Here is a 15,894-nt window from a genome sequence, read left to right as displayed (position 1 = left end):
TCAAACAGCAGCAGCAAAAAATGTGCAGTAAAACACAAAAGAATCTACACCATATCCTGAGTATAATTATATACAGCACATACCTCTATATGTTATTTACTGTTTCCATAGTGAGGCCAAATTTAACACAAACGTACCAATAATTACCTTTTTGGTGCCACTTTGTGTTCTGAAAGGAGCGTACCTTTAAGTGCAGATCGTTTCATACTTCAGCCCGATTACTTGAGGTGCCATTGTGCATAGTCATTATTCAAAATGCCTTCATTCTAAGGTCAACAATAGAGACCTTTTTCCTCCAGTGATCACAGTCAAGTTGAAAGCGATGATGGCTTTGAGATGTTGTGGTCCATGTCTGACCCTTTTCCCACAGCTACTTGTAGCACAGCAGCCACTTTATGTTTTTGCAAAACGCCTTTTATGGGCTTCTACCAAATCTGCCTTAGTTGGTCGGTCCTGCACACTTTTTGAGTATGCAGGTCCCACTCTTGGTTAAGTGTGTTCCATGGCTTCTTTGAAGCTAGGATGCAGGCAACACAGCTCCATGACCTTTGTGTGCAGATCCTGTGCATACCCTGCAATTGACAGACGTTAATCTTTTAGTGACTGACTTTCACTTTTGCTTCCACAGTTTCTGCCAACTGGGGCCTGTCTCTGCCACATGAAGCTGAACATAACAGAAGACTCCTTTCTGGGTCTGAAGCTACAAATGCAGTCTTGCTTTGCAATGAGTATCAAGGTAAAAGGGTTTTGTTCAACAAATGCTCAACTTGGCTACGTATGAAAGCAATGATAGTGAAAGCTCATTAATTGGAACCTCAGTAATTCAGATTTTTGGATAATTTGAACTACTACTTGGTCCGGCCAAGCGCCGAGGACGCCGGGTGTTCCAGGCAGGCACTCCGAGCCCATGCAACCGGGAGCGTCCGCATAGACCTTATTAGTGTCCGGTGACTGTTAGTAAACAGAAGAATGGGCAAAGCAGTGCTAGAGTACAACCCCAAAAACGACCGAATGATTTCACTTCGGATCCAAGGTCACCCTTTCAACATAACAGTTATGCAAGTCTATGCACCAACCACTACTGCTGAAGCTGACGTTGAGAGATTTTATGCTGACCTGCCATGCCTTTTAGACTACACTCCATCATCAGACGTCCTTTTTCTCATAGGAGACTGAGTACATCATGAGGAAGGCCGGTCTGTACGAGTCTTCAGCTAGAGTGAAGATTGCTGGAAAACGTATCAACAACCTTAGATATGCGGATGATACCACTTTAATGGCAGAAAGTGAAGTGGAAATCAAGAGACTTCTGATGTGCGTACAAGAAGAGAGTGAGGAGTTTGGGCTTAAACTGAACATTAAATAGACAAAGATCATGGCGTCTTGCCCTATCAAGTCCTGGAGCATCAAGGGACAAGAAGTGGAAGCTGTGACAGATTTTTTCTTACCCCGGAAGGAGACTGCAGGCATGAAATTAGGAGATGCCTGCTTCTGTGAAAGAGAGCCATGGATAGCCTTGACCACCTAGCAAAGAGCAGAGACATTAGACTGCCAACCAAGATCCACATAACTCGTGCTATGATCTTTCCAGTTATGATGTATGGATGAGAGAGTTTGAGTGTGAAGAAGGCTGACCGCCGAAGAATTGACGCGTTTGAATTGTGGTGCTGGCAGAGACTCTTGAAAGTTCCTTGGACTGCGAGAAGATCAAATCAGTCGATATTGTCGACCATAAACCCTGACCGCTATTGAAGGGTCAAATTCTAAAGTTAAAGCTCAGCCACTTTGGTCATTTGATGAGAAAAGAGGAGTCGCTGGAGAAAGATTTAATGTTGGGAAAGGTTGAGGGTCACCGGAGAAGGGGTAGGCAGCACACGCGATGGTTAGATGGCATCCTCGAGGCGCTGCAGATGAAGTTATGTGATGTTAGGAAGATAGTGAGAGACTGGAAAGCGTGGCGTGATATGGTTCATAGGGCCATGAAGAGTCTGAAACGACTGAACTGAATTGACTGTTATTAGTTCGTATTTGTGTTCGTCTTGTCTGTTAAGCTTGTCATATTTTTATTTATTGATTTTTTTTGTCTAGTTTAATGTGTTTGTTGGCAGGAACTGCCCAAGTTGGCAGGAGCTGCCAACTTGCCCAAGTTGGCAGGAGCTGCCAACTTGGGTCTCTCGTTTCACATGGGACGGTTATGTCAGGATCGGCCTGCTAGAACCCTGGCATTCACGTTACCCCTATAGGCCACTAAGGGCACGTTCATACGGCTTGGTTAAAGCGGGGCTTTAAATGTGGGCTGAGGAAGAAGAAAAAGAGAAGAACACTAAGTCACCCGCAGCTAATGCTCTCGCTCAATATTTGGTTCAGCAGCGTTGAACCCTTGTAAGTTCCTTTCTTTTTTTTTTGCGAAAGTCATCTATCAAAAGGCGCTTGCTGCTGTCGCGTGTTCCAATGATTTTAGTGGCAGTGGATGCCGCCCGCCTCAATCACTCACAGCATGATAAAGCGAGCGTACTGGAAACGAGGCTTGCACAACCGGTCAAGCGCTGGCACTCTGCCCGCCAAGTCGCTTCCCCCCCCCCTCTCTATTTTAGATCTAATGTCAAAAGGTAAACACACCGTGATGATGTATCGCTGTGCAGCTTCTTGGCGCACTGCTAAGAAATGCGTTGCATTGTGGAACACGACCAAAACGAAGGGACGCGCCAACAACCGATGCCCTTTTTTTTTTCAGTTCTTAGGCGAAAATCCGGGGTGGGTGGATTCATTATGCGAGTGGGTTATTACGCGACTAAATACGGTACACTTACCATAATTCAAATGGTTTTTGTCAGTTTTTTCAAGGCCATTTATAATTCAGACATCAGATAATTCGAACATTCAAACATTTTCCCCCGGTCCCTTGCAGTTCGAATTAACGAGCTTTTACTGTATTGTGTATTAAAATCTTTGAACCTGCGAGCCTTGCTTCCTATGAATTTTATACCTACCATACAAACCACTCAAAAATAGATCATGCAAATCACAATAAACTTGCCAAATGTTGTTGCCGTTTTTTGTGGGGTGACAAATGTGGCATCGTATCTGGCCTTCGAACTTTTTATGTGCCACTTCGGTAATCCAACAGCTGTTATGGCCTGGTCTCTGTCACCATTTTCGTTGAAATGGAGAGCTGCCAGAAGGGTACTAGAAAAGTAAAGAAACATGAATTGAGACGTATCGCGCACTATCACAGTGATGCAACAAATCTATTTTGCTTCAGTTATTGCACAGCTAAAAAATGACTGATAATTTTCTGCATCTGTTCATATTGTTACGTGCTTTGTACGCACGGGGGGTTTATTTACAGGGATCAGTCCAAACAGGATTGCGGCGAAGCGTACAAACATCCCTCTGCCCTTGCTCTTCTTTTTCTTCACCGCTCTACCCGACCATTCTTCTTCTTCTTCCGTCGACGTTCTGCTAAGGCTCGTGATATTTTCCTCCTTGCAGACGGAGCCCGTTGAGCGAGTTACATAGAACATCTGGAATGAAATCGTTTGAGGCGGGCTACATGCACCACCTGAGACTGCCGTGACCGTCGACCATTCGCAGTTATGCATGCTATAACATAATTCAGATCACTGATGCGCTCTAACATAACAAACGGTCCAGTGTAGGGTGACAGCAGTTTTTGACAAAGACCACATTTACGGAGAGGTGTCCACAATCACACATAGTCACCAGGAACATAAGAAACTTATTGGTGTCGGATGTCATATCGGTTCTTAGAACGTTCTTGTCAAGATAAAATTCAAACTCTGGCCAGCTGGCGAGCTTCTTCAGCTCTGCAGAGTTTGGTAGCAAGAGAAGGTTCGTCATGAATAATATATGAATGACAATATGTAGCCTTACCGAGCCTTCATGCCTTCATATGTGAATGCCGTAGATATGGGGGCGAATCCCTTCAACACATTATGGAAGGACTCCAGGCCGTACGTCTGGGCTCGTGGTGAAAGCTTTTGAACGTCTTTTAGAAGCAGTGGTGAATTTACTACAGCCTCCACTTGCTTGTATGCAGGGGATTCTGGAAGAAATGTTGCACATGATTTTCTTTTGTTAGGAAACTGAACAAAAGTGAACATTCAACATTCATGCCCAGCAGAGTGATGAGAGCTAGCAGTGACATTTTCTTTGAACGGTTTCGATTATATGCAGTAGATGTAAGCTTGCAGAATAGGTTTGGTACTAAGAGCCCATACAGTTGTACTTACCAGCAGAAAGCCATGCAGAGCTGGTCAGAGGCCCATGTAGGCACCTCGGATAGGGCTGTTTGTGCCCTTCATGGATGTTCCTAATGTGATTCAGCATGCTCTGCCATGCTGCCTGCAGTAGCTTGCCATCACCACCACAAGCACAGGCACACCAGTATAAACGGTTGACAATTGGTTGCCTCCATTTCTCTAAATCTGTGCAACCAGATTTTTTGGAAGCAGTCATCAGTTTTTTAGTGATGCCTGAAAAAAAAAATTTCCATGGTAGCTTCAGCTGTTTTTGTTGCTGCAGGATGCAGTCAGTAGGAAACACTATAGGCTGGAAATCTCCAAACATGGCAAAAAATAGAACTTGAGTGTACTACAAAAATACAGGAGGGTAAATATCTGTTTGTCGCTTCTGCTTCACATTCCACAGCTTTCCTACCAGAGACAGTGCTCATGTTACAAAGTGGTAGCGGCTAGATACATCAATTCCTAAGGAGCACGGCACACTTGATTACAGTCGTGTGAAGCAGTATGTAGCTATTTTAATGACTGCAAGAGGAAGCATGCTCTTTGAGGCACAGTGCTATATAAGTGTTATGTTTCCGCTTTTTAACAAAGAAATGATTCCCCCGGTTTCCTAGAATGTTTTTTCAGTATTAGGCTGATGAGCTGAATCTTTCCTGTTTTTTATCTCGATTTGCTGTCACTGTTGAGGGCAGCCGTGCATAGCTCAGTCAGCATAAATATAAACGAAACTGCCTCACTCTAGCTGCAAAAAAATGTTCTAGTTCAGTGTAGTTCAGTGTTTGATCATTATCTCAAAAAGCAAAGAAAGTTGTTAAGAAGATGTGGGAGCAAGGAGAAAGCTGTTGCTTATCTAATGTTTTCAGTTTCTTCCTAAACTGAAAACTGCTGCAGTATACTATCTCATCATAGTAAAATTGTTTAACACGATTACTTTCTTAATCAGTCCAAAAGCAGATGCACGTTAATACCTTGCAAACTTTACATATTCATTTGCCTTCGCATCACAGCAATCACTTCATCATCATCATGATCATCCGTCCAGATTATACCCACTGCAGGGCGAAGGCCTTTCGTATATTACTCCAACTAACCCGGCCCAGTGCTAGCTGCATCCACCTGACCCCAGTGAATTTCTTAATTTCATTTGCCCACCTAACTGTCTGCCACCTCCCACTACGCTTTCCTTCCCTTGGAATCCAATGTGTTACTCTTATTTACCATTGGTTATCTTTCTCTTTGCACTACATATCGTGCCCATGCCCATTCTTGATTTTCACTAGAATGTCCATTAACTCGTGTTATTTCTCTGACCCACTCTGCACGCTTCCTGTCTCTTAACGTTACACCTGCCATTTTGCATTACATAGCTTTCTGCACTGCCTTCAGCTTAAGTAGAACCCTTTATGTTAGTCTTCATGCTTCAACCCCATAGGTGAGTACCAGTAAGATACAACTGTTAGGTACGTTCCTCTTGAGAGACATTGGTAAGCTGCTAGTCATAATTTGCCAGTATTTGCAGATTGTTCTTCGTCCTAATCTTATTCTCCTGGTTATTTCTCTTTCATGGTCCAGATCTGCAGTTACTGCCTGTCCTAGTAGACATAATCGCCTACTACTTCCATTGTTTCGCTACCTAACGTAAACTGCTGTTCCTTCCTGAGGCTGCTGAACATTACCTTAGTGTTCTGCATATTAATTTTCAGGCCTACCTTTCTGCTTTTCCTGCTTAGGTCATCAATCATTCTTTGCAGTTCATCTCCTGAGTTACTTAGCAAGGCAATATCCCCACCGAATCGCATATTACTGCTGCATCAACCTTTATCCTTAACTGCTCCAATTCTAAGTCCCGAAATAGTTCTTCTAAGCAAGCTGTGAATATTACTGGGAGGTTTGTGTCTCCTTGCCTAACACCTTTCCTTATGGGAATTTGATTACTTTCTTTATGCACAGCTATGATTGTTGCGCAGCCACTATAGATATCTTGCAATGTTTTCACGTACAGTTCATCTACAACCTGATTTTGCATGCCTACATGACTGTGGAGGTTTCGACCAAGTTAAATGCTTTTTTCATAATCAATGAATGCTATTTACAGGGGTTGATTACATTCCGAGCATTTTGCTATTACCTAGTTGATAGTATGTAAAGTGTCCTTTCCGAAAACCTGCTTGACCGCCTGGCTGATTGAGGTGTAAGGTTGCCCTTATTTAATTAGCAATTGCCTTAGTAAATACCTTGTTTGTAACATATAGCAAGCTGATTGGTCTATAATTTTTCAATCTTTTGCATCCCTTTTCTTATTTTCTCTTAGCATTCATGCACTCCATGACTAAAAAGCTGTTGGAATGCCTAAGTATATATCTAGAGTTGTCAGTAAGCCTTGTTTCAAGGTATTTTTTTTATGTGTAGCAGCACTTGCTGTTCCTGCTAACAATTACAAGGCACTAGTAATCTTTTAACTACTGAGATTAGTTGGTTAGCTTTGCAAAACTTAGTCTGCTCCACTCAACATATTAATTTGAATAAGGTGAAAATGTCTCCCTACCTTTTGCTACGTGCCAAACATCAAAGTAGTGAGTAATGGACTGGTGCTGCTGCATGTGCTTTTTAATTCCCTGGTGTCTGTCAGTTATCAATGACTGAATTTGAATTGCAATGGCCGAAAAAAATGCAAGGCCTCTGATAAGGCCTTCTTTTTCCATATGGGCACTCGCTTTCACTGCATCTGTCTGAAAACCGGAGAAAACCAACTGTCATCACTACACTACTGCCAACAAAAAAGAAGAAATAATAAAAATAATACAGTCATTACACTAAATTGCCAAGAACTTTAAAAAGTGCAGAGCTTATTAGCACTGTCATGACTTCTGTTCACTGTTTAAAGCAATGTGTTTGTGTACTTGCCTCTCCAACTTGCACTTGTTCAGTATGTAATATTTTTCCTAAGCTGGGGCACAAAAATGAATATGTGAGGAATTTCGCACTGTAGCCGGGCGAATCGCAGCGTCCATCACCACACAGCTCCACTTCACTGTCTTCTAGAAATGCCAGCAATTTTTCCTGATGCTCATCCCAGACCTATGAAGAATGCAGAAATTGGCTTCAGTTGGACTCATCGTCTTTTTCCTCCACTTCATGGGAGTAAAGCATGGCATTTCAATTCGAAATAGTAATCAAGTGCTTAAATTGCGCTTGGCTTGCCGCACTGGGTTGAGCTGATCCGTTTCACGAGAAATCAACTAATCAGTAGATAACAATAAATCAAGATGTGTGAAAAAACCTTACAAAATGTTCCTCTCAGCAGAAAAGGGCATAGTTATAGTACCCGTGGAACCGAATAGTTGGTCAAGAAATTTTTTGGAAGACATTTTATTTAAAGTTACCACGCACAATGTGCGTTTAAAAGATGTTGATTACAGGCATTTTGAATGCATATTAGATATTGGCTATTCGGCCAAGCCTAGGCACAGGCCAGTCCCGCAATGTCAAGCCTGAGCCCGGCCCGGGCCCAGCAAAACAACAGTTTTTGGGCCTAGGCTTTCAGGCTGGCCCGAGCACCTGCAGTGCTCTAATCTAGAGAAGAGCCTGCAGTCTGCACGTTCACTTCATACAGCTTACCCTCACAGCCAGTTACAGTTATCGACAGCAGTTTCACTCCTTCGGCCTTTGAAAACTTTGGCCATCGCCTTTGCAGCTTTATTTCTTATAAATATGGCACACCGCAGTGGCTACCAGCGAAGAAGCTTTTGCATTAAAATATTATCTAATGGGTGAATCTAGAGTAGTACACATTATGTCTGATGGCCTAATACGGAGAGTGCATTATCATATAATAAAGATGTAGGGAATTAGTCTTTGCGCTAACTTGAAATTGCACTGAATGCGATGAAGTTAAGCAGTTGGCAGCGTGCAACTTTGAAATTGGTTGGAATAATATTCATGTCCAAAAGTAGCCATGCTTTCCGCAATCATTTGATAATATCTGAAAGCAGGCTCACTGTAGGATTTATGGCTTGTGAGTTTTCTTTGTGTTGTGCATTGTAAACTAGGGTTGTTTATTGTGAAAAAGGACAGGTTGCACACTTACCATGTTGACTGCAGGGAAGAGGTATGCCTTCTGGTAATTAAAGAATGTCTGTTCACTGATTGATTTGACTTTCATTAGCTGCATCATCCTGAGGAATTTTGCAGGACTTGAGCCAGAAAAAAGTAATGCAGTGGCAAGGTCAATGTTTCCTTTTGGCTTCCTAGCAACAAGTGGCTGACTGGACCAAGAGTGTGTGTGTCCGTAGGGGCATTCTGTATTTGCACTAATGCAAGTACCCAGGTAGAACAGTGTTACATAGCAGGTACGGTGGAAGCAGGTCAGGCAGACTTTCAGCAACACCATGAGACAAGCATGGGCGACTATATAGTAGCTGCTGTTTTCAGCATCTCCATTGCTTTCGCTGTCCCTGTAAAATAAGATGGTTTTTGTAAATTCTGTAGCTTTATAGAGGAGTACACTGCTCAACTGTTCCTTTATGCTACTGGGTAATATATGATTTGTACTGTTAACAATGACGGCTTTCCCACAAAGATCTTGTAGCACTCTACGTAACTATCATTATTATGTAAGCTTATTGACACTGGCTTCTTCTCTTATAGTGTGAATGCATGTGCTTATGTCGATCAGTTGTTTTACACCTTTAAAAAGTGAAACAGCAGGTTGTATTTTCAGCCAGGAATTTCAAACCACAACTTGGTGATGTATGTTCATCATCATGCGGTCCATTGTACTTACTCATCTTCCAATGTGTCGTCTAAAGTCCACGTAGAATCATTTGGTTCATACATGTCAGAGTCACCACTTTGGACGTGTACTGGTGAAACGTCAGGTGACATCATTAGGCTGGACTGCGGTTCATCCAGGCGAGGACGTTTCACTGGTGTTGAGGTAGTGAACTTTTGAACAAAAGTAGTTTGAACTGCTTGGTCTTTTTTTTTCCTAGAGTTCAGTCTTCACCTGAACCGCTAAAATCAAGAAAAACGAAGTACTCTATTAGACACTTTGTAATATCCCTGCAGCAAATGCCACATCAGTTAGTGTGGTAGTTCATGTCTGATAAAAAAAGAGTGGATAGGCACTCAACGTTAATGAAATCTTTAATTTTCAGACCTGAAAATTAATTTTCTGCCTAAGCACCTGCAGGAACTGATTGCAAACGTGTGCAAAAATGCAAATGTGATTTACTTTTGTTAGCATGATGTCTTTTCATTTACCCTTCTGATTCTTTCCTTTCCATTGAGCATCATCAATTACAGTCTTTGTTGTCAAAAATATACAGCCCTTGGGATTTGCCCCATTGCTCTTGGAAAAACGTACAGGGTGAGGGAGAAGGGTGAGGATATCTTATCGCATCCCCTGCGAGATTGCAAACTCTAAAGATGTGCAAAGAACCTCCTTAATGGACTTGGAACTCCTTAATATATGTATTTTTAACAAACTGTACAAGTGCGGACATAAGTAAACGGAGCACGCTTTTCCGTTCAAATTAAAATCGCTCCTGCACTGGAGATAAGAAAACAATATTTGCCCAAGTAAAAGTGCGTGGGCGTTTATTACCAGTTCGCTCATACCACGGCTGCCAGTTTCAATTATGCAACGCGCGAAAACTTTTAGAAAGAAATAGCGTGCTCTTTTATTTTTGTCTGCACGGCTACATCCCATTTCATAATGTGGTGCATTTCTTGGGGGAAGTTATTTTTTTTTTCTTAATAATGCGAAAGCACTACTTCGCTATGGTCACAGATTTCTGTGCGCAGACCGCGTCAGCGAAATCGGGTCCGCAGCAGTTGTGAGTAATTGAGAAGTGGTAGAGGTTAATGAGTGGTGTCAATCGATAGACTGTGACATAATGCTGTGTCCAAAAAAATAATTAGGCCAATAAGTCAATTAGGTAATTAGAGGCAAGAAATGTAAAAGTAAAGGCAAAATGGTCTCATTACCCAATGACTTGGTGCCACATTTGAATGTACAAAATACTAAAACAGTTAATTAAATCAGCCAATTAGGGTGGCATAAAGAATATGACGTCGGGCAACCGGAAGTAGAGCCGGAAACGGGCATAGGAAGGGATTGGCACGCAATTTGAAAGTACCAAAGACAGATAAGTAAACAAGAAGTGAATTACGCAACTAGAAGCAACCAACAGCAGCATCCTTGCTTTCACATTGCTCCAATGCAGATTCTGCAGTGTTCTTCAATTTTTATTTTATACTGTTGGCCTGAGGCTGTTATAGGGTGGTTACAAAACAATTGCAGAATAGCGGTACTGCTAGGGTTAAGGCAGGTAATGCAACGTGAATATGCTAGAATTGGCACAACTACAGAGCAAGAAAAAAGAGAAATTTTTCAGGATGTCATCTTCCTACAGCCACAAAATAAAATATATACATTACAATTGGGAACAAATGCACATTTTGAAAGTAAACACACCATCATTGAATTGTTAGTTACGTATTTCGAGCCACCGAAAAAAAATATGTATCTATTCATGCTGACATGGGTTGGATTTGGTCTTGGTGGCTGCTTCTGACTGTTCCGAGACATGTGTTGCTTTATGTACTGTTGTGTGTCCAAGTTGAATGAGTTGTGGCAAATGAGATAGAGAAATTTTAATCTAGCTATCTTTCTGTGTTGTGAGAGTGGTGATAGGTTAATTTTCTCAAGCATTTTAGTTACTGTGTCAGTTGAACGATATTGGGATAAGAGATGATCCTCGCTGCTTTTTTTCTTTTTTTCAATTCTCTCTATCTGCTTCTTTTTGAATGGGTCCCACACGACGCTTGCATACTCTAATGTCGGGCGGACAAATGTCAAATATGCGGCTAATTTTTTTTTTATCTTTTTCATGTGAACAGCATATGTTATTTATGCGTGCTTTCCAGCTGAGGTCATTGTATATGGTTGCACCTAAGTACTTAATGCGATTAACACAGCTTATGGGCTTACCACATATCTCATAATCGAGAGTGCAGACATTTCATAGCAAATATTTTTGCTTACTTTATAAACAGCTGCTGATAAACAATCACTGCTGTGCACTGGTAAAGCATTTCTCTCTGTGCCAGCAAAACAGGGCAAAAATTTACCAACCTACTTTGAATCTCATTTGCTTCTATAGTAATAAAGGGTTATCACCAGTGTATTTCTGTCTGTGCATAAAAGCTAACGAAATAAAATAACAGTATTACTTTTGGAAAGTAGTCATAACTTTATCTTTACTGCAATCATTATGTGGTTATGAAATTTATACTTTTCCAGGAATTGAATTGCTTAATAATGTATTAATTTTTTCAAAAGTATTCATGTCGTGGATGCTTGCGCATGTCTACATAAATATTAAATTACCCTTCTTTGTATTTACCACGTTGTGTCTTTATTCCCTCTTTTTTAATTTTTGATTAGATTTGTTATGGTTACTGATGCATACCTAGTGTTCCAAGGTATTGTGGAGGTGTTCTCGATATGGTATCAGCTGTTCTCTTAATTGCACTGCCACATAGAAAAGCAGAATAAATAGCATTCTTAGAAACAATGCCAAGAGTGTACTTTATAAAACTACCAAGTAATAGTTGGAGAATGTCTATGAAGCCATGAGACTCCCCTTAATTTAACAACTTGTCCAAGGAATAGTAATTTTAAAACACTCATTGGAAAGTTGTTACAATATTAAAACAGTTAAAGACATTGAGACATACCACTATTTTTTTTTCTCTTCTTAGAGCAACATTTTTTCTTTTTTTCTTCCACTCTATATGCATAGTGTGTCATTGCATATTCTAGTGTACAAGATTTAGTGCACCCATACATAACCTTTTTATGTCCCTTTTGTTTCATTCCCCAATGTGTATACTGCATACTTGGGTTGTCGCTGCTGCCCATTGAAACCCTAGAAGCCCACTTGTGGCTTTGGTGTTCCTGCACTAGTTTGTAAACATAACGAGATTAAAGTTTATCATTATTATTTTCTGCTAGGCTCAGCTCTTTGGTCATCTGATGAGAAGGGAGGAGTCGCTGTAGAAAGATTTGATGTTGGGAAAGGTTGGGGTCGCCGGAGAAGGGGTAGGCAGCGAACGCGATGGTTAAATGGCATCCTCGAGGCACTGCAGATGAAGTTATGTGATGTTAGGAAGATAGTGAGAGACCGGAAAGCGTGGCGTGACATGGTCCGTAGGGTCACGAAGAGTCGGACACGACTGAACGACTGAACTGAACTGAACTGCTAGGCAGCATAGGGGAAGCATTGGTACTGAATGCAGTACAGGAAGTTGTCTGTTTGATATTTGTTACACTATAAACAAAGAGGCAAGAATTTCACTTCTGCTATAGAAGCCAGAATGCTCCTGGCAGCACTAAATACATGTCTGGACTTACCTGCGTTCCGGACGGGCAAACGAACCTGCACAGCTACGTTGTGCAAATTGGTGCAGCGAGGCCTTTGTGGAGCATCAGTTTCTACTGCCAAGCTTTTGGCACTAGTTGATGAGCCCTGTCATAATTGAATAGCAATTAGGTTCTTTACCTACATTCATTGCATGCACAATTTTGTGATGCAGGATGAATGACTTGAGGAATGCATATAAATAAATGATGGGACCTCATAGCCTACCTCTTCATGTTCTTCATAAATTATGCTGTCCTCGTCATAAATTGTGGCAATGTTAGCCTGGAAACCACAGTTGGTGAGATGTAAAAATGCAGCATACTGCATATTGTGACAACTTGGCACAATTCGACAGGCACACAGGGATGGCGAGTGTGTTATGGTTTACCTCTTTATGTCCTTGCGAGGATGTGCTAGCTCCATCACCTGTTGTGTGAAGAGTGTCCTGCTGGAAGGCAAATGAGCAATAATTAAAAGCGCTGTAAGCTATGTGACAAGCCTGATAAGTGATGAAGTACTTCAACGGTAAATTTATACTCTCAATGACTGAAGAAGGATAATAAAATGAGCTTTGAGAGAAGCTAAATTAAGGCACAGAGAAAATTAACAGGTGAACAAAAAGCTTATTGTAGCCGCCTGATTTCAGTGATAACTCTGTCAGCTCAGCAGCAGTAGCCATAAATGTGTTTAAATTTGCTCCTGCAGCTCTCACTACGGATCTTAAAATCCAAGAGACGAGTCTCATTTCAGGCATATTTATTTCAACATGCACTTCATGAAAAATGTCATGAATATGACGACTACTATAGCAGAAGAAACCTAGCCGATTAACCGCATCATCGGAGTTTTGGCGTTGCGGCGTGCATTATTTTTCTTGGGGGCATTGTTATGCTCCCGGAAGAAGTAGGCTGGTACTTACAGAACTGGTGTCCCCACGATCCACTGAGGGCTGCTGCACGCTTGTTCCTGATTGTATGGAGGGAACTGCACCTGGGAGTAGTTGGCGGCGCATTCGGGGAGCTCCGAAGATATCTCTCACGGACGGATTGTAAGCATAGTCTTCTGTACGAAAATGTAGAGAACACACCTTTGCGTGCAGTGGTGCAACGCCTCTGCATTTTCGTCGCAGTACCGCATTCAACCATGCCGAGCGCCGCGGCTCATCTCTTGGCACCTTATGGTAAGCGACCTCAACGGCAGTGCCGCTATCTCGCTGTGACACGGCGCGGCTGTTCGGACAGCCTACGACATCGCATTGCCCGGCCTTTTTGTTGCCGTAGCAGCAGTTTCCATCCAGCTGAACGGCGTTGTACTGTTGCGGATCAAAAACGTGATGACGACGCTGTGGGGGTGCTGTTTTTTGTCGCTCAAAAAGGAGATTACGACGTACTGCCGTCCGCGCACGTTGGATTTGAGCGTCGCACACAGAGGCACTAAGCAGCGCGCAGTGCTTGAGCGTGATGTAAACTGCTGAAAAGTCCACGAAAATACTTCGCAGGTGCGTGCAGAGTGATGATCCTCGATCAACACTTAGGTTAGGCGCATCTGCTGCTCCGAGCTCGTGTTTCAGGCGCCGCGGGTAAAACGAAACTACGCACGAAGTGGATAAGGCGGACCCACGCCGAAACATAACCGAAACTGAAGTGGGCACCTGTGGCGCCGCCAAGTATATTTTTATATTGGTCTGGCTATATTTCTGCTGTCTTTTCGCTGTCGTTTACGTGTGATAAATGCATGTTATCATGTTTGAGAAAAAACGTACTACCGCATTCAATCATGCAACGTAATTCGCATTTGTCAGCCTCCGGGATCCCTAGCGCGTCACGTGATTTGTAGTTGCGAGCCTCGGCCGTTTGGCTGTGGTGGCGATACCTGTATTTCTGTTATTCTTCTTTACTACTTTATAACAGCTCTGTTTTCAGTAAGAGTGGTCTTTTTGTAATCAGGAACTGGCATTCTATCGATGCAAACCCACTTCCTTTCTCTCTTTAGTGTCCCTTTAAGGCGCAAAAAATAGATGATATCATCATGGTTGCCAGCTTATCTGAAAATGGCAACGCATGAATTAGAAATTAGCACCCGCCTAACTGGATTCGTATGTTGGTAAAGAAGAATTGTAAGGCTTCACAGAAATTTCGCCATCAGGGAAAAAAATACCTACTCCAGGGCCAGAGACAGGACCACCGTATTTTTAGACAATTTTTTCTTTAGATGAGAATGCTGGATTGATAGTGCGAGCGAAAACTGATCGTCTCAAATCGCCTCACTGTTTTCAGCTGCACCTGTAAGTTCAGTAGGTAGAGTGACTGGGCTCTCTGGTTAGGTTTTGTTCTTGGGTTTAAGCTTAGACCAAAATAAAATATTATTTAAAGGATAGAAACTTGGGCGATTTGGTAAGGATCCAGGAGGAAGGAGCAAATTCACAGGGGATTATGTGTGTGCGAAATAAGAGGAGCCCTTAGAACTGGAAATTGCCAAAAGGGTAAGATTTGGGCAAAATTGGTAAGATTCTGCCTTTTCGCGGCATCGCAAGAATAAACAAGCTGTAGTATAAGGTGCCGGAGGTAAAAATTAAAGGTGCGACCTTTCCACTTTTGCATGCATGCATAGGTCACAGTAATTACTGTGACCTGCGAACTACTACGACTGGTGAAAGTTGCCGCGTGCCAACTGCCGCAAAACTGTTTTAATAGGAGCTAGGCGCATACCTCGCGAATTGCTTCCAACAGGCAGCCCTGTTTGAACAAAAGTAATGAATATTTAGTCCATCCGGCTCCTGTGGTAATTTGATAAGTAAAAGGCTAATGTACTTCACTTGCTTCAGGGTGTATTGACCTTCCAAATATAATTTTTTTTTTCCTGAGCATTTAGGAGCCCCAGAAATAAAGCAAACGTTTGCAAACGTTCACGCATTTCTTCAGCCGCAGCGAATTTATTTATTGTTAAGGAGGCAGTTGGGGGGGGGGGGGGGGGTAGAAAACGGAAAACATACGGCGATCATTACGCATTCGCATGAAGGGAAATATTGGAAATAAACTTGTCTTCATTGGAGAGTTAAAACTTTACCAACGGCATTCGTTAACCTAAAATCCGTCTTGCTTTAATATCCTCCCTGGCCCGGTAAATCAGGTGGGGCTGCTCACAAGCACGAGCAACCAGAAAAAGTGCTCTTGCATGAGATTATGGTGGCAGAGAGT

The 15,894-nt window shown here is 42.3% G+C and overlaps 1 protein-coding gene across 1 annotated transcript; it reads right to left on the bottom strand.

Annotated features, from left to right (window-relative positions):
• Nucleotides 1-489: 489 nt before the first annotated feature.
• Nucleotides 490-9,152, bottom strand: LOC146191942 (uncharacterized). The gene is made up of 8 exons (XM_084600406.1): nucleotides 9,052-9,152; nucleotides 8,356-8,722; nucleotides 7,169-7,346; nucleotides 6,814-6,993; nucleotides 4,254-4,496; nucleotides 3,895-4,066; nucleotides 3,038-3,186; nucleotides 490-572 (listed from the first exon to the last, which is right to left on the bottom strand). The coding sequence occupies exons 1-8, from the start codon at nucleotides 9,150-9,152 to the stop codon at nucleotides 490-492; spliced, it is 1,473 nt and encodes a 490-aa protein (XP_084456532.1).
• Between the last annotated feature and the right edge of the window lie 6,742 nt (nucleotides 9,153-15,894).

This window comes from Amblyomma maculatum, chromosome 4, assembly GCF_055883805.1.
Source record: "Amblyomma maculatum isolate TAMU_Amacu chromosome 4, ASM5588380v1, whole genome shotgun sequence".
Lineage (NCBI taxonomy): Eukaryota > Metazoa > Arthropoda > Arachnida > Ixodida > Ixodidae > Amblyomma > Amblyomma maculatum.
This window is presented reverse-complemented; position numbering and strand designations above follow the sequence as displayed.